At 36.0% G+C, this 19,417-nt stretch overlaps 1 protein-coding gene across 11 annotated transcripts in view; it reads right to left on the bottom strand.

The window, feature by feature from the left end:
- Positions 1-19,417, bottom strand: part of TENM2 (teneurin transmembrane protein 2) — a 727,803-nt gene that overhangs the window by 217,869 nt on the left and 490,517 nt on the right. For 9 of the 11 annotated variants that reach the window (XM_026858437.1, XM_026858438.1, XM_026858439.1 and 6 more), the window contains one exon: positions 14,976-15,185. The exons of the other annotated variants lie outside the window; for them this stretch is intronic. In XM_026858437.1, the coding sequence (XP_026714238.1) occupies positions 14,976-15,185 (210 nt within the window). The remainder of the gene's footprint in view (positions 1-14,975; positions 15,186-19,417) is intronic. 11 annotated transcript variants of the gene reach the window in all.

Genomic DNA, 19,417 nt, shown 5'->3' with positions numbered 1-19,417 from the left:
TACTATGCAAGTTTTAATTCTATGCAAATTCCTGATGAATTGATTAGCCTCCTAATGCCTATGTGAGGCATGACAATTCTATATAATGACATAGACATTGCTCTGAGCTTCTGATATTTAAGTACTCCCAAAGTGAGTACCAATGGCTTTTTTGGAGCTCTTCCAGTACTCAAAAAAGCAACCTAACTTTATTATCATTAAAAGCAACAGCATTATATTTCTTTTTCTTGTCTCATTTTAGTGAAATTTCAACTTTTTTTTTTTCCTAGTGATTTAATTTTCATCAATATCTAATCTCAATGTCTCATGAAAAGGATTCAACGGAGATAAATGGAAGTGCAGAAACCTGAAGTTTGATTCTAAATTGAAAAACTTCTTCACAGTATTGCTTCTATGTCTTGACTAAATATATAATTTTTGCAGTGGACCAGCCAATAAATCACTATTAAGCTTGATTATCTATTAGTTTTTAAATTCTGCAAGTAAGCTTTTAACACTTTCAGCAAAAGAACTGTGGCATAAGAATTTCTCCAAAAATCCTAAGGTTTACATCAAGACAGCATGAAAACTATCCATATTCTGATATGGAACACTTGTAAAGTCTAAGTGGTTTTAATATCCTTACTTCAAATTGCTTAGCAATGAAAATTCAGCTATAGAGCATATTCTTTGGTTGATTTACATTTTGTAGTTGTGAAACAGAGATCACCACATGAAAAAGTGCTAAAAGTAGCACTAGGCATTGAGTTAGTGGCTCAAACAAGACTTAAGAACAAATAAAAGCAGAAGAACAGTTTCACTACCTGAATTTTGATTAATACGGTACAAACAAGGAATCATTAGAGAGTCTTTAACCATCATCTAATAACACAGATTAATAAAAAGCAGCTGGGAGAGCAGTAAGAAAATATGTTCTCTTTAATTATTATGAAGCTTGTTGGAGCAGGCAGATTTCTGCCACAGGTTGTTCCATGTTTGAGCAATTTGCTATATGTCTGCTCTAAACATTCTCCATTGCTGTGAATGTTACTCATGGGAATATTTAGCAACATTCACATGTTTTTATTATACTATGAAATTAACAATGTCTCATATCTTCAACAGATTTCAAAATGCAAAGTGAAGGTGGAGAAAGCATCAAATCTTATGAAAATATGTTTAGACTTTCATATAGAACTTGGCAATTTCTATGGAAACATGGTGGCCTGGTGAGCTGAGAATCCTACTCTTGTGCTTGGGTTGCTTTAGGAACTACTGACTGCTTCCCATCGACGACATCTTCTCTGTGTTTGCTTTGCAGTGAGAAAATGAAAACTTTTATGTGAAAAAAGAAACAGAAGTCTGCACAGACTGAAGATTAATAGGGGCAGATACAGAGAATTTTGGTGTTGAGAAACACATAGTGGGGAACAGAAAAACTATAGAGGAAAGGATTCTTTTACCTTTTTTTTTTTTTTTTTTTTTTTTTTTTTTTTTTTTTTTTATTCCTTGATAACACTATGCTTAAACCAAAATTTGAAATTATATAATTTCACTACAGTTTTCTCAAACTTTTTTAGAAGCTTTCTCATAAAACCACTTGAGCATTTTCTCAGAATTAAAAATAATTAAACTGCAGAATTTTTGCACAGACTGAAACCTAATGGTGATATTTTTGTAGATCCTTTTAATATAAGTCAGCATGAAAGAGCATTAATTTCTGAAAAGAACCAACTGCAATGTATTATTTTGTTAATAAAATGAATTTAACAGATTGGTTATTAAAAAACATTGTGATATTAAGATTCCCAGAAAAGTATTTAATGTATATATTTAAAGATCTAGCTAAAAAAAACCCAAAACCAAACCAAAACCACATGCATCCTCCCCTCCACTGCAAAACCAAACAGCAATCACCTAGACAGAACAAACATCAAACCAGCTATCCAGAAACTGAATTTGAGCCTGCAGACCCCTTAGGAATTTAGAAACTTGAATTGAATCTGCCCATCCTATAAAGAAAATGCTATTCTATAAACCTGTCTACACTATCCTATGAAGAAACCATTGAATGCAAAGGCTACTGATTGAGCAGGATCCACCAGTTCTAATTTCCTATGAGGAAATTTAAATGTTAAGTATTAAGAAGTTGCTATCATCTGAACTAAACTTGACTGAATGTTTAACTTCCATGTGACCCATAGAGTCAGCTATGCTGTTGGGGTGCTGGGTCTCAATGAGCAATCACTGTAGCTCCCCAGAATAAAACTGCCATGATAAAGAGCTGTGAAACAGTACCAGTTGCTTTGTGACAGCAGGATATTAATGGAAATTGTTCCAAAAAAAGAAAATGAAACAAGACTCTCTAATGCATTTGCGTTTCTGGCATGATCTCAGAGAAATTGAAGAGCGAAGAATGTGGAATCTTTCCAGCTGTCAACAATAAAAAAGAAACAAAAGATATTTAGAAGAAATGGTGTGTAGTTTGAAATGCAAGTGAAGAAATAAGTTTTGTGGCCATCTATATACTTCTGGATGACTATTTCTAGTGATTTGTGTTATATAACTTTTTTCTGTAAATGATTTGGAAGAAATGGCTGTGCTACCTGTGTAGGTGGACTGGGCTTTAGTTGCTGACAGTATGCTTTTAAAAGTTTGGTTTCTAGCCAGTCTCCTGCATCTTTTCCTCAGATTAGTTCTGTAAGTGCAATCCCTCACCAGCCTTTCTACATTATCAGAGCCACCAGTTCTCAGTCTGTTCATACACATCAGTCTCCTTAATCTCATCATGCTTTCAAGTCAGTCTCAAATTGGAAACTCAAGAGTCTTGGAAATTCCTCCTCTTCTTCAAGGTGGTCTGATTTTCTCTGCACTCTCTTCTCCAACTGCACAGAGCGCTCACAAGAATAACTGACTGGCCTTACCATGTCTACTAAATTAATGATTTTAGAATGAATAGCTATTCTTTAACTGGTTTCTGCCCAGTGCCTGCTTCACAACACAAGGAGACAAACTATTCATGAACATCTAATTAAATTTTGCTATGTTTTTAGCTGAAAAAGATAGGGGATCAGGGGAGAATATATTTGGAAAATACAGACACATCTAATTAAAACAATAATTATTTCATTTTTGAAATCTTGAACCATTTCATTTCGAAGATTTTTAAGCAAATATTTTCATGTTTCAGTTTGAGTATTTGTATTTTTTCTATTTTTTACCCTCACTGAAGATAAAAGTTGACACTGAAAATGGAGAAAAAAAACAACCCACATTTTGCTTTAGATTGCTCTTCCTCAATCGAATCAAATTTGCAAATTGAAAATGTCCATATTTCTTCTTTCATTCCACATAAGCCTTGCCAACTGCCTTTTTTTTTTTTTTTGCAAGTTTTCAGCTACCCTGGAAATGAAGGCACCAGGAGTTGATGAAACTTGTATCACAGGGTCACTAAAGATTTAGATGCACTCCTAAACCACCCCAATCCCAACCCTCATTCTCACTGCTTGATAGAATAATTCAAAGTCACCGTTTACCACTTGAGCTCTCCGGACTCCCTTCACTTGACTTTGTAAATTATGTTCTCAGAAACCTGGAGCTCACAAACTTACACAGATTTTACATCTTTTCATGTTTGCTAGTCCCTATAATTGATAGATCTGTGTCAAGTGAAACAATTATCCACCTGTTCATGGGAACGAATATTAACAAACATGCTGAAACACTGTGTTTTGTTAGAGAGAACATTTCACACTTCATTACAGTGAGTATTAACTGAGAAGTTAGCATTGTTTGGTGTGCAAAATTCCAACTTATTCCAGTAGAAAAAGTGATTTGTAAAACTGAAAATAATTACCATACCCTATACATTACAGATTTAATTAATCCAGTGTACAATATTAAAGTCCAGATTTCTGAGTTCTCCCTAGATCGTGTGAAATAGCAGTTAGGACTTCCCATTTTATGATAAACAACTGTCTCCAGGTTTGGAGAATCAAGACCTAGAAGGGTGTTTCAAAATAACAAGGTCATAAATCTTTTTCTTAGAGAGTACTGAGACAATACGGAACACTTCTGTTGTTCTTACAAATGGAAGTTTGGAGGCATGATTGTTCACAGTAAGCCAGTCCCTCTTTAACAGATTTTGAAACATCCAGCAACATGGAAAGACTCCCTCGCTTTTAGGGGTTTGGTATATATAGGCTTCTATACCCACACATTGCTTTTTATCATTTATAAAAGGTCATTCTAATTTCCTACAGCATTCTATTCATTGCTCCTAAATTAACAGAGCATCGAAGACAAGGAACCTTCTCAGAACTACAACTTCCTTACTAAGTTGCCAATTCTCTTTCCTTTTGATTTACTGTCTTTTTTTCAGATCCCAGATATGCAAGATAAGTACCAGCTATCACTATCATCATCAAGATGGCATCGTGTTTCTGCTTGTATGTATACATTTATTTATTTATTTCACAAATCATTAGACCTGACCTGAATAAAAGGAGCAAAAAGCTCAATTACTGAAAATCACACTGTTACAGCCCTAGGACATCCAACACAAATGCATTAAATAGAAAGGAGCTATTGTCAAGGAGCAACATGTAAGGCAAAACCTTGGTGGGGTGAGGCAGGGACTGAAGGAGAACTGAATGACAAATGGCACCCTACATAGATGGAAAAGGTCACTGCAATAAAAGGAACCTAGGGAACTGGCAGCAAGTGCAGCATTGCTACAGACTGGAAGAAAACACAGTATCCAAACAAACAGAACAGAGTGAGAGATGCAATTTTGTTCACATGCGAATGCCACAGATTGAGTTCTGGAAATATTTGGGGAGCTGACAAAATGGAACAGGATTCCCTCTAGGCCATGATGTCAAGATATCTGAAAAAGTAAGCACTTACTCAGGCCAGTAATTAACTTTTAGAAACATTCAAAGTCCTTGGTGTTTCTGTGTAAGAATCTGGCAGAAAAATAAATTACATATATTTGTAATGTAATAAAGAAGGCAGTGTTTGGTTGATTAGTTTATGTGAGAAAAATAACCCTTTGTCATTTTAGTATGTAATTATTACAAACAACATAGGAATTGCAAACACAAAGGAACTGGTCAGTTCAAGATTTGCACTCAAATGCCTTCAGTTTTTGGCTCTTTAGAGTGGTGTAAGACAGCTATCCACAGGTGATATCAGGGTAGACATGATGCAAGTAAAGAGCATCACCACTGACAGAACCAAGCTGAAGTGCCATGCTCAGCTCTGAATGCATCCCACAACCCCAAAGCCGCCGAACATTTGCTCGGCCTCCCAGTGTAAACCCCATGGTGTGCAGTTCCATCACAGTCCCCCTACAGGAAACATTTGTAAATCTGCATCAAAATAAAACAGCTGTTTAATGGAGGAACCACATACTTCTATTACGTTTCCACTGTAACAGTGGCTGCACAAGGTTGCTGCTGAAGTTGAAACTGTAAGAAAGACAAAATCCTGATGTACGAAAGCATGCATCAGCAAAACTCAGCAGAAGATGCAGGGATGCAAGCAAAGGAGTCCTCTTTACAATATGGCTTAATGCATTTGAGGAATTGGATTAGGAAGTAATGGGAGAGCATATTTTGCTTGGATGAGCTGTATTTTCAGTGGAGGGTTTCATCAATAAAGCTGTAAGTACAAACCCTTTTGCTTGTACATACTCCCAGAGGACAACAGGGCTGTGGCAGGTAAACAGAAAGGGAAAAATATTCAGAGTAAAATGACAGAGTTCAGATTTCTTTCTGTTTATATTGAAGGGATTTAAAAGACATGCATGGGAGAACTGTCAGGCAGAGTCAAGCATGAATGGGGGAAAAAATAACAGTGAGAATAATTAATAACCACTGAGTACTTTCTCCAGCAACATGGTGAGTTCTCCATCTCCTGTAGCTTTTAGAATAAGATTGAACATCTTCTAAAGAAAAAAACAGTCCAAACGTCTACTGATGGAATCATGCTTTATATGGAGATAAACTCAGTTTCTAGCAATGTTAATGTGATCAATAGATGACATATTTACAGATTTGCCTGGTAAGATGCTAATATTTATAAGCATATTAGAAATAGATATTATATAAATGTAAATCAATACAAGTAATTCTATAACCAGGAATAATAATTAAGTACTAGATAAATGTACAATTTATCATTTAAATAAAGCAGAAGTGTACGGCTTGCTTTTATCAAACCCAGGAAATCCATGACAAGATATTGACTCAGATGAGAAGTGTCTCTTTGCCTACGGTGTTTGTATTAGAACTTATTTGGATTTATAGGGAGAAAGAATTAAGTTATTAAACTTTTTATTTCTACTAAACCAACCAACCCACAAATGTACCAATATTGCAAAGAATTCTGAGAAGATGATATCCTAAATTTTACGTTCTTGAAGCACACATGGCTTACATATGCTTGACTCTTCACTTGGAATCAGCTATGAAATTGTGTTGGTGACAGTTAAAAACATGAAATGATTTCTAAATGTTGCCTTTCCATATAAACAGCAGCAGAATCCACTACAGAAGTTGTTAGACTATGTCATTACCAATGAAAAAGGAGATGTAGTTCAGAAAATTAAAAACTCTGTATCAAATCACAAAATTATTAAAAAGCTTGAGAAATTCTTTACACATAGCACAACTTAGAGCAGACAGCATTAGCTAAACCAGTTCTGGACTTTTCTACACACAAATGAAAAGCACATCTACATCATCTGGACTCAGCATATGAAAGAATAAAAAATTCAAGTTTTTCTGCTTATAACTGTAATATCCCCAGTTTTCAGTTTTCAAGTAGGGTACCAAGTCTACAAACCCGTTTTCTTGGCACAACAGCATAGAGCAACAGTATCTAGTCTTTAGACAAAATACGGATTGGTAATGAAGAAAACCAAGGCCTGACTGGCCATGGTAGCTAAATTGTTTCCCAGCCATTATAGTGGATATCAGAAAACAGCAGAGCAACATGCTGGAGAAATGGAATCTTGGAAAGTTAGTACTACAGCTGCTTTGCTGTGCTGCTTTTATTGCTACAGCAGCTTCCAGTTCAACACATTCACAAGCCTTAAACTAAAATGATGTAAAAGCAGATAAGAAAAATCTCTCCAGCTCCCAAACCCATGGTGAGTTTAAGAAAAATACAGAAACATCAGATTTAGAATCCTTTCTCAATTCTATAGCTTTCAGTAATGCATTATCATTTTTATTACCATAGAACCTTCTGTTCGAGATTTGTTTGTCTGCTACGAATATGAATTCATAAATTAATAAATACAATGTTTCTAAAGTATCTTAATATCTAGAATTATGTCTTCTGGCTGAAATTCAGACATCTGCTGGCATTATCAACATATGCTACACAGATTAGCAGCAGCAATAATATCGGTAATAGTTGCAGCAACATGGAGCTAATACTTAAGAAAAAGTACACCCTTCAGTTTCAATGGGAAAACAGTTCATGCTGTTCCCTCCATTTCTAATTCCAGTTCAAAGCTCCAAAATTAGACCTAGTGCACAAGATATGCAACAGAATTAGAGTGTGACTGGCCATTACGGATTTAGAGAATTTAAGTATTAAAAACAAAATGGAAAAGAAATAATGTATTTAAAGACCTTGCTGATAAATATGTGCACTTTTTAAAACAATACATGTAGAAGGACGCTATTGCTTAAAACCTCAAATCTAGGCCAGTGTTCATAGCATAAACACTAGAAATCAACAGGTTTTAGTTTCTATTCAGTCTTATCTGCTGTAATAGAGGAATCTTTATTGGACATTTTCATCTGCTGAAGAGAAGCCTTTAAGAAATATAGGGTGGTTTATGCTTTTCAGCTACATTAAGCATTAAGGATAGGATTCCTCAAATTAGTGTTGCTTTCTTCTGCTTGCGTGGCAGTATATAACAACCATGGGTACCAAGGTAGGAAAAAGCCTGTAGGACTGAAAGTCTCAATAATATAACAACAATGGACCCAGAAGCTAACTCTTTTAATTTGGAAATAGAAATTAAAATGATCAATCTACAACTCCTTTTTGCACTGTTGTAAAATGTCATCAGAAAAAAAGTTGCTTATGGTATTTCCCTGTGAATATATTGAATAGGAAGTAGAGTTCCTCAACAATTGTATACACCGATGTAATACAGGGCTGCCTTTTGGAGGCAGATATTAGAAAGTATATAAAATAATTTAGAAAAAACAACCCTGGAACCTTAACTGATTTTAACTGTTGCTTATTTAAGCATAACTTATCAAAGTCTAAAATAAAATATTCTGAAAGAGGTTTTGGAAAGAGATGTCACTGAAATCTTAACAAAGGTATACAGCAGTTAGTTCAGAAAAGTGACGGTGGAGAAGGACAAAACTGTTCCTTCTGATTAGTGTTCATCCCTAGGGGATGTCAGGAGTCATGCGGAGAGACCAGAATAAAACCAAAAGTAAACAAACACAAGAACAAAAAACAAACACTAAAGTAAAACAACACCCCTTCTCCCCGCTCCAACTGTAATATTGACAAGAAGAGGAAGAGTTCAAATCCAGTTACAAGGTTTAGAATGAGGATTTCCAATTGAAATAAAAAAAAAGTCATTTTGCAAAAGGAAAAATAAATATTGATCAAGCATTCTATGCTCACCTTCTGTGCAAGTGTGTGGGCAAGACCTCTACTACCTGCAATGACAGTATATGAGCAAGACAAGTTTGATGGTGCCATACTGAGTGGATTGAGAAAAGATGTTGATGGACTCTTGAGTCACCACAAGAAAGCTGCTTTGAATCTGAGCAGAATTAAATCTCATCATTTTAATAGTCAACACTGGGAAACTACAAAGCCTCTGAGAGTGTTGAGTGTGGAATGGAGTGATCTGTACCTTCTGCTGGGGCTGCACAAGGAGTTAACACAAACCTACGCACTAAGTCCTGGCCAGCCTTGTGCCATATAAAGAACCCGCAGCTCCTCCACACGTCTAAGAGCTACTACCATAGTGGATGGTTTTGAGTATTTCCAAGGACACAGACTCTACAGCCTCTCTGGGTAAACTGTTCCAGTGCTTGATCTTCTTCACAGCAAAAAAAGTAATTTCTTATATTTATCTATATTTTGACTTAAGCCCATTGCCTCTTGTTCTGTGAGTGGACACCACTAAGAAGAGCCTGTCTCCCTTGTCATCACTCTTACCCATAGGGATAAGACCCCCCTGAGTCTTTTTTTCTCCAGGCCAAAGAGTCACAGCTCCCACCCGCTCCTGGTGCTCCAGTTGGTCAGTACCTTAGTGGCCTTTCACTGGACATGCTCCAGGAAGTTCTTATCTCTCTTGTACTGGGGAGCCCAGCACTGCAGATGTGTCACCAGTGCCAAGTGGAGGAAAAGGATCACCTCCCCTGACCTGATGGCAGTGCTTGCCTAATGCAGCCCAGGGTGCTGCTGGCCGCTGTGCCTTTGCCCCAGGGGACACTGCTGGTTCACAGTCAACCAACCTATTGTCCCCCTTCAGGGTCCCCAGGTGGACTTCCAGCATGTGCTGGTACAGGGGGCTGTTCCTCCCAGGTGCAGGACTTTGCATTTCCCTTTGTTGAACTCCATGAGATTCCGGTCCGAATGTTTAATGCTCTGTATTTAGACTGCTATAGCTGTGGAACAGTTTCTCCAGCAACCCAGCAACCAGATCATGCTAGGACAGCTATACATGCCTAGGTTCCTTATCTACAGTTTAAACTCATGTCTTTCTGCCAATAAAATGAAGGTGCTACCTACTGAGATATCCAAACGCTTTTATTTATTCTCTTAAGTAAGCCAAAGTCAATCCTTTATGAGGAAAAAAAAAGAGCTATGGATTCTAGATTTTTCTTGTTGCTACTTTATGGGCAGACACAGAATCTACTTTCTCCATTCAGTAGAGGGTGATACCTAATCATCTGAAGCAGATGTAATTATTTTTCTATAGGATTCATTTATTTCTTAAAGATTACTATCTTCTGTATGGGTTTTCATTATAGACTAGAAACTGAAAATATCTTTTTTTTTGATGCCAGACTGTAGAGTGTTATAAAACATACACTTCCAAGCACTCCCAGCAGAGGATCTCAGACAGAGCCCCCAGCCTTATATTAATATAAGTTCTGGCTTCTTTCAGAAAAAAAGATTTTTACATACTGGATTAAGCTGCAAGGAGGTGGTTTTAATTATGCATTAATAATAATAATAATAATGAAATCCTACAGACAAGTAGTATCTGTTGAACTCAGGAGATCTTTCTAGATATTTATACTCAATATAATGAATATCGATATTTTACGTATTACTGCATAATTACCACGAACTAGGGTCATAAGCATAAGGAGCCTTATTCTTTATTTCAGCTATAGCTCACAGACAACATTAAACAGCAATAATTATTTCAGTCAAGCCAACCTATTTCTCCATTCCTCTCTCCTCACTGCCAATTACTGCTTGTGAAAAAATCAAAGCAAACACTGTCTTCTAAGCAGTGTTCAAACTACTCTGTGGGCAAATATTGCTACATTGAGCCAAATGCTTTGTATTACTGTCTCTGAGCCAAAAAGACATGTTAACACTGAATCCCCCTTCCAGTTAAACTTCAGTAACTTCTTGTGAATCGTGACAATATCTAATCCACAGTTGAGAGTTTTCCCAAAATCAAAATACTCTGAAAATTATTCTGCATTTACTTTCTCATTGTTAGAATTGTTGAAGATGATTAATGTATCCAATTATAGATCCATTACATCAAAAACTGTTGTGTGAGTAGGTATATTCTAGGCCTTTTACTCAGGATAAAAAACAAGCAGTTTTTCTGTTGGGATTCCAAAATTTGGTTTAATAGGAATAAATCCTATATAAAAAAGTAAAGGCAAGGGTGCTGGCAACAAAAACCACTTACCTTTTTTTCTATGTAAGATTAAAAAAGAGCCCGTTACATTGTATTATGATTGAAGCCATTAAAATGGCATTCCAACAAGATGAGTAACCTTACATTACCTGAATGATAATATGTACAACATACGCAGGAAGAAAAAATAAACTTATTCCTACTGTTAACTGTAAGAAACCATCCTAGAAAAATAGTGTGACAGGAACTGATCTTTCTTTTAAAAGGGGGAAAAAAAATCCACTAACTTTTTATGGATACAAGGTCTCATTTCCTTCTGTAATATTTGTGTTTTTCAAAATACTATCAGCAGGTGCACCAGATTTCAAAAACCTCTTGTCCTTCATCACATATAATTGTGCTGCATATTATATTAAGAAATACAAGCAGAGGAATGTAAGTGATGGGAGTTCAATTAAAAACAGCATAATATCTCTTGCATAGAAAATGATTCTGCAACCGAAATCAGGTTCTAATGAGAAAAAAGGAATACATTTTCACATATTTTTAATTACATAGAATTTCCTCAAACATGATTTTTAATAATATATTCATTAGGTTAACATCATATTTAAAGAAAGTGCATTTTCTGATTTCATTTTGAGTCTGATTTTGAGCAATTATTGTGTCATTGTTCTGCAGTAGAAAGGTTGAATTCATTTACTGTGTGGTTATGCTAGTTATGATTGATGTCGCTTCTCCAAATGATAAACCAATCACCCCGATGATGTAATGTCATTTTAAGAGTGCTATAATCACATTTCTCTCAAACTGGAAGCTCTGATGAGTTCTAACAAAGATTTATTGTAGATTAAAGGCCTTCATAATATCAACAATAGATTGCTCATTTGATGGAAGATTTGATTAGGTAATTTTTTTAGGCAAATGAGTTTTCCAGATATATCAAGAATGGTTATTGTGAAGGGCACAGGGCAGTAGATGTGGATGACTATCACCCCATATCCAAGACGACTCATCTTAAACTTGTTGAGGAGCTATCCTGTAATTGTAGAGGTTGAAGCAAGTGTAAGTGTACAATCAGACAAACAAGAGGACACTTATATAATGTAATCAGTATGAGGCTTCTGCAAATATTTCATCTTCAGCATGTACTTTAAAGACTGTGAAAGAAATCTTTAAAAAAGAACGTAGAAAGTGCTAGCAAATATTTATTAAAGATCAAAGATTATCTGGAATCTAAGCCTTAAAACTAAGTATCTACAAATCGTCCTTTTTAACCCAACTTCAAACTTAAACAAAACATTTAAATTTATTTAAACTCTCCCAAATGTCTGGATCTATGTTGCTAAGTTTCCATAAGAACTGAAATAGATTTAAAAAAAATATTTTTAAAAAAGGATACAAAAAAATAAAAATCAAAGCATCGTCTACCTTCCCATACCATGTAGATGGTAAAAGCTACTCTGAAGAATCTTTCAAGAATAAGGATAAGCTAGAAAAAAGGTGAGCTTTTCCAGTTTAAGATATATGTCACAAGAAAATATGTGGTATTTTCTTATAAACTCTCTAAAGGAAACATTGTTGAGAAATCCAGGAAAAAATGACAGCATTAGAAAATGCTTATTAGTGTCCAGAGGATATATTAAGTCCAGAAGACTTCAAGGAAAAAAAAAAAAAGACAACAGCTGCTTCTTATACCCTGAAAATTAAAAGTCATTATATATTATATGACTGTTTATTAAAAATGAAATGGGATATTCACGAAAAAAAAAAAAAAGAAAAACGAACAAATCAGCCATTCATAAACAAAGCATATCTGAGCATGCCAAAAAGGTTCCCTGAATCAGTCCACATTAAGAAGTATGAAACACAAAGCTTTTAAGGATAAAAAGAAACTATTATTATTATTTAAAATGAAACATAAAGAACTCTGCCATCAAATTTTCAGATGGTATTTTACTGCAACTTCCTTCATTTGACTTCATAAGAAAAGCCATGCTTGTTGCCTCAGTCTCCAATGGTGGCTATAAATACCAAGTATTCAAGTACCCTCCAAGACTCTTTTTTTAGTTTACATTCCCTGACCTTGGTTTTCTTCTACTTGCAGCCCTCATTGCATCTCTCTCCCATTTCCTTCTTCCATTCCCCTTTAAACCTTAATAAACTGCTTGATACACCACATCCTTCAGACAATGTTCTCTCTTTTGTTCTTTATTCCTTTCCTCAGCTGCCAACATTCACCTGTTCCTGAGCACTTTATGTTTCTCTGCCCTGAATTTTCTCTGCCATTTTATTATCCTACTACTTGGTCTTAAAGGTCCTTTTGTGATTCTTCAGTCTGATCTTGTCCTTAGCACTCTGCCATCAGGCACCTTTCTTACCATACAGCTCACTATATTCTCCCAGTATTTCATGCCCATGAATATTCATTGAGGAGCTTCAACTTCTGCTTACCATCTTTCAAGTAACTACTTACCATGCAGGGACCTTCCCTCTTACCCTATGTTAGTTTAGTTTCCTTAAACGCATTTAGTGACAGATTTTGCTGAGATCCCTTTGAAAATACAAAGACTCTTCATCAGCTAGATCACTCATTCAGAAATGGTTGACTCTTTTGTAGAATTCTTAAATGTTTCTAAGGCAGGACTACTGTTAACAGAAGCTATATTGACTCATCAAAGATAGATCATAGCCACTTTTTTTTCTTTTCCCATTTCTATGTTTTCTAGTGAGTTGCCTGTTACAGATTTTGAGGTCTGCAGCTCCCCAGATCCCCCTGAACCTCTTAAAAAACCATCCAAAACTGTCATCATATTTTCCACCCTGAAATCTCAAGTAGCAAGGAAGCATGCTCAATCTCTGAATTATTATTTATTTGTGTAATTATATGTTAACATATCTGAACAGATCATGGAGTTAAAAGTTAATTTAGAATGGAAGGAACCCCAGGGGAAAGCTCTGAGGTCAGACTGAGTAGGTTGGGATTTTAACCAACTTGTTTTTGAAAAGCTCCAAGGACAGAGACTGCACAGGCTCTCTGGGCAGCCTGTTCCAATCCAACGCTTATGGAAGAAGTTTTCCTTCATATCCACTCTGAATCTTACATTTCAAGTGCTGCTCATTGTCTCATCCTCCCACCCTGCACCACCAGCCACTGTTTAAAGGGCACTGTTCAATTGTACTGTATGGACCCAGAAAGGCCAAAGTTCCACCCCACATAGTATCTCCAATATGGTTCGGATCTGTATTGTTACAGGAAAGAGAGACCTTAAGCAGATCAGAAACTGCATATAAGATCTAAACTTACAGTGCTTAGTTAAATAGACAGGAGCTGAACAACAGATAGCTATGTTAAAAGAAAAAAAAGGAAAAAATAAGGAGCTATAATAGACTTCTTTTGTTTTGCCTGCATTTCTAAAAAGGGATTACATCTTCATTCCTCAATTTTTGGCTGTCAAAATGAAAAGTCAGCATCTGTTAGTAAAAAAAAAAAAAAAAAAAAGAAAACCCTAAGCACTACAGATTATATGACTGATAGCAGAGCTGCAAATGTTTTAAAACAGTGGCCTAAAAGAGAAGAATTAATTTGCTGAAAAATAGCAGTATTTAGTTAAATGTGACATTAGGAGTATAGAATCAGACAGATTCTGAAACAAGAACAGACACAGAATGGCAGAAGCAACACACATTTTTAGATACAGAACCTCATCACCTACATGAGATATTGGACTAGACTATGCAGAACAAAACACCACTGTGTGAACACCTCTCTTACAAGGTGCATCAAGGAGCAGGAAACCTACTTTGAAAAATCAATCCCTCTGATGACAAGAACTCAATAATATTTTTTACAGTGCTCATAATATTCCTAAAGCTAAAAAGCTCTCTATAGTCCAATGAAGGGAAAACATACGATATATGGTGTTTCCAAAAAAATTTCCATGAAGTAAAACAGCAAGATTTTAATTTGCCTTGTTTCCATAGATGCTCTCAAGTTTGTGGTGATGCAAGAACACATTTGCCAAAAAAAAAAAAAATAGCAAAAAAGAAAAAAAAAGCAGCATAAAACTGGCACAAACATGTCACAAGCTCCATATGTTTGCAATTTTCTTACCACTGCTGGAAGCCTGCTGTGGCCCTGAACACGCTCTCAGCAGATATGAATTGGGAGAGAACTCCTCATCAGGATTGGTGTCCATGATTTGATGGGACGTATTGCTGTCTAGCAATGGCATCTGGCAGCTAACTGGTGGAGGATTATGAGAACTGGGCAGCTGAGCAGATGGGAGAAGGCTAGACGAGGATGTAGGTGGGATGGGACGACCTGGGAAAGAGGACACAGGGATCAAAGATCAGCAATGAATGTAATGAAAAAAAACCCAAACAGCCAAGTAATTGCACTGTAACTGTCCATCGTTACATACGATTACTGCTGTGCAGAGCCACAAAATCTCTCCAATGGCACAAACTTATCCCTTTGTATCATATTCAAGGCATTGTGAGCAGCTATGTTGTGAACTCATTCCAAAAATCTCTCCACAGCATCATCTTGTAACTCTTCAGGTGAACAGATGCTGGGTGAATGAGAGCAACTGCACACCACTGGATGGGAGGCGGCTGTTCTGTGTGGGCACTGACACACACAGCAGTCAGGCGCTGAACGGCCCCAAGCTGCATTCTCAGATTCTGCAAAATGCAAGTCCATCAACTACATATTTTTACCAGAAGAATTTTCACAGAAATAGTTTTTTGTCTAAATAAGGCTAACGAGAAAGGCGACTATAATGAGTTGATTCCTGGAATTACAACACGTGTCTGTAATCATCTCTTAAAATAATGGTGGTAGTCAGATTTGTTGGGGATTTTTTGGTTTGGGTTTTTTGTTTTGTTTGTGGGTTTGTTGTTTTTTTTTTTTTAACCAGGGAAATTGTTCCATTAGAGGAATCTATTAAAGGCATGTAACAAGAACCATATGAAGTCTATCTTTAAGCTAAGGTTCTTTCTGTATTGTTGTAGATCTTTCCAAAACCCACCCACAGATGTGACAGGAAGCGTAGGGGACAGCAGGACTGAAAGGGAATTATTCCATTTGTAGAGATGGGCTGAACTGGAATATAGGTTGGAAACTCTAAACTTTCTCTTCCTTCCACTCTCATTTCTTTCTGCACTGGTGCTGTAGGGGCAGAATTTCCTGCCTAGCTCACCAGACAGATTAATTTCCACTCAGAAACATGATTCTTAATGTATACGGTACAACCCTGCCCACTGTAACAACATATTTTTTGTCAACTAAACTAATGCCATCAAGTCAACAAAAAACCCCTATGCATACTTTATTCTTTGCTTTTCTGAACTTTCCTCTCATAACTTTATATCAATCCATTCCATCAAATGAACCAAAATGAAGACAGGTTTTGGGATTCTTTTTTTTTTTTTTTTTTTCACATTGCCTATTAGAATATGACCAGTTATAGGGATGACAGGAAGGAGAGAAACATGCATTCTGATCTCTGCAAGTTTATCTAGTGCACTGTAGAAATTGTTCATGAATAATTTATACATAGGAAAATATGACCTCTGTGATACTGCCAAAGTCTGTGAGGCAAAGAGAGATCTGCTGCATGCTAGCTACAAATGTTAAAATGCAGGAAAACTACATAAAATGGTGCATCCTTATTTTCATCGTTCTTAAAGAAATGGTAGCAGAGCAAATACACACTGGTTTTCTTATCAGTTACATCTTCATTTTTTGGGACCAAGAACCCCTCACTATATATGAATTACACTAAGGCTTATACCATTAGGTAATCCTCTAGAGTCACACATCAAATTCCAAAGGAGGAAAAAAAAAGCAAATCAAGAAAATGAAACAATTCCGGCCATCGCATATAAATTATATTTGGGGAGCAGCAATCAACCAAAGGTACCCATAGATATTAAAAAAAGCCCCTTTCACTGCATGGTACCCACAAATAGCATTTTGTCTTACCTTCAAAAAGTTTGAAATAAAATAAATACGTGGAGATAGGCAACTGACTATTAAGCTTATTTTTTTAATCATATTTTTAGGACTGGATAAATTGATAAGACTAAATGATCAAGTTATCGTGTGACAGAAATGGGTTTAAGCTACTCCATAGTAACTACCACCTACCATCTTTCATGCTAGAGAAAATTCAATATGCATTGAATATTTTCATTGTGGACTTGCATTTATGAGGAAGTAATTCTAATATTGACGATAGGAATAATTACTGTTATTATTCATGATTATGCTATTCTTTTGAAATACTACTGTGAATATCCTAAACATTCAAGGGAAGTGATTGAGCAAAACCAGTATCTAATTATTTCTTTGCAATGTGTTGGAAACAAGCAGAGAGGCTGAGGTTTGACACACCTCAGACAGGAATGTGACACTGCGCCCATTGTGTGCATTTAACTTTCACATGTTCTGGCTCTGCTTCAACATTATGAAGTTAAAATTCAAAATCTGCATTTACTGTGTCATATGGAAATATTTTACTGTATTATAAAAATGTTGGACATGAGGTTATGAGATGAAGGGAAAAAGATTTTTTCCTTCTGTGTAACTGTGTATGGTATTTCAGAGAAATTTATGTACGTTTTTGCAGAATAGATTGAGAGAAATGAAAAAAACAAGAATTCTTTTGCCAGGAAAGCTGATCGTCTTGTACCTTCATGAAATAATACAGCCCAAATCCCTGAAGACAAGGTAAAATGTCTAATTACTACAGCTCTGTTTGTAGCTTAGAGGAAATGGAAGGTATCAAGTTGTTAAAACGTTGCATTGTTTTGGTGAGAAGCTGGCTCCTGAGGAAGATTTGTCCATAAGCACATGTTAATTGAAAAACAGAGATGTCTCTGAGCCACAGAACCCAATGCCAAACTGTCCTGTGGTTAGATTTCCTAATAAGCTGCCAAACTTGATTAATTTTTTTCTTGTGGTTGGAGCATTCTTGATCTTTCTGTCAAGCTGATTTTTGGCATTTTGAACACTAAACTCCCACTACAGCCTTTTGCTCTACAGCAGTGAGGCTCTAGCGGAGCTTCATCTCTCTGTATGGCTCTCCATCCCCAGCCCCTGAAATGCATAGAATGTCTTAAGACACTCAACCTTTTCTAAAATTTGGTGGGAAGTGAGTTGAAAAATTACTGAAGAGGAACAGAAAGAGACATTATTAAGCTTTGTTGCCTTAGGAAATGAATCTAAAGGGCAACTATCTTCAGTACCACAGTCAAGAGAATGGTTGTGAAACTACTGAAGAGAACTGAATGTATGGAGTTAGGCTATAAAGAGCATGATAAATGCAATTTATTTGTTACCATATGCTCTTAAGTTACAAAATAATGGGTTGATTCATACTATTGAATACTAATATCTTGGTCAAATAAGTTTAATGTACCCTTTAAAATAACAGACTAAGCTTTAGAGGTTTTATAAACCTCAGCTTCTTGCCAGACCCATTCATGTGTCTGCAGACACCTAAACAGTCTTATGTTGAATCTCTTGAAATGATTCTACATTTCTGTCACTTCACAACGGGACTTTATGAAGTGACAGAATACCCTACAGTATTATAAAACATATTGCGATGTATGGCAACATCAGTATTCTTTTACATTGCTGTTTTCAAAAGTTAAATACATAACGTAAATAGAAGTTCGTACAATTTGTGTCTATTCTTTGTATATTAATATGATAAAGCTTCTATGAATAAGATTTTTATCTAGTTGTGCATTGACAGAAACCCTATCTGATGGATACTTACTTATATTGACAGCAGTAATGTAATTGTGTAACATACCCAAACATAAACCAGATACAAATGCTAGAAAGGGAAACTAAAGTCTTAAAGCTAATATATTACAATTTCAATGGTAAAAGTTAATATTAGTTCTTTTTCCAAAATTTGTTCATATGCATGTTCATACTGCATATACTCATGCATGGCAGAGACTCATACAGATCCTGAATACAGTGTTTGTAAGGAGTTTTTTTTAAAAAGCAAGAAGCAAAGAACAAAAAAAACCCCTTTTGTCCCTTCCCTCCTTTCTCCTGTCATTTATCTTATCTTACTACTTAGAGTGATGGAAGAAACTTGATAACTCTCCTTCTGGAGGGTATTCTGATTTGGGATAGCCTTCGGTTTCCATGCCACACAGCATCTCATTTTGCAAGGGCCATTTTACCCTCTTTCCCTTAAGATTATATAGCAAACAGCATAGACTTTTTAAAAAATATATTTATTTATTTGGTTTTTAAAATCATAGTCACATCTTTCTTCATTAGCCCTGGAACTTTTATGAAACCATTCCTCAATTACTGTCCCTAAGGCTTAAAAGCTGCTCTAGAATCTACACTCAAAAAACAGGCCATGCTTGTAGCTAGTAAAGATGCCATAGCTCTGCAACCACCTTCAGGAAGACTTCCACAAAAGCTGAGAATGCAGATCAGACACTGGTGTGAGGAATTCCTTTAATCTCAGTGTTGAGGACAGTTCCACAGCCAGAGATCAAGTAAGGTACAAGATT

The sequence above is a fragment of the Athene cunicularia genome (assembly GCF_003259725.1).
Source record: "Athene cunicularia isolate RWA chromosome 13 unlocalized genomic scaffold, athCun1 chr13_part1, whole genome shotgun sequence".
Classification (NCBI taxonomy): Eukaryota; Metazoa; Chordata; class Aves; order Strigiformes; family Strigidae; genus Athene; species Athene cunicularia.
This window is presented reverse-complemented; position numbering and strand designations above follow the sequence as displayed.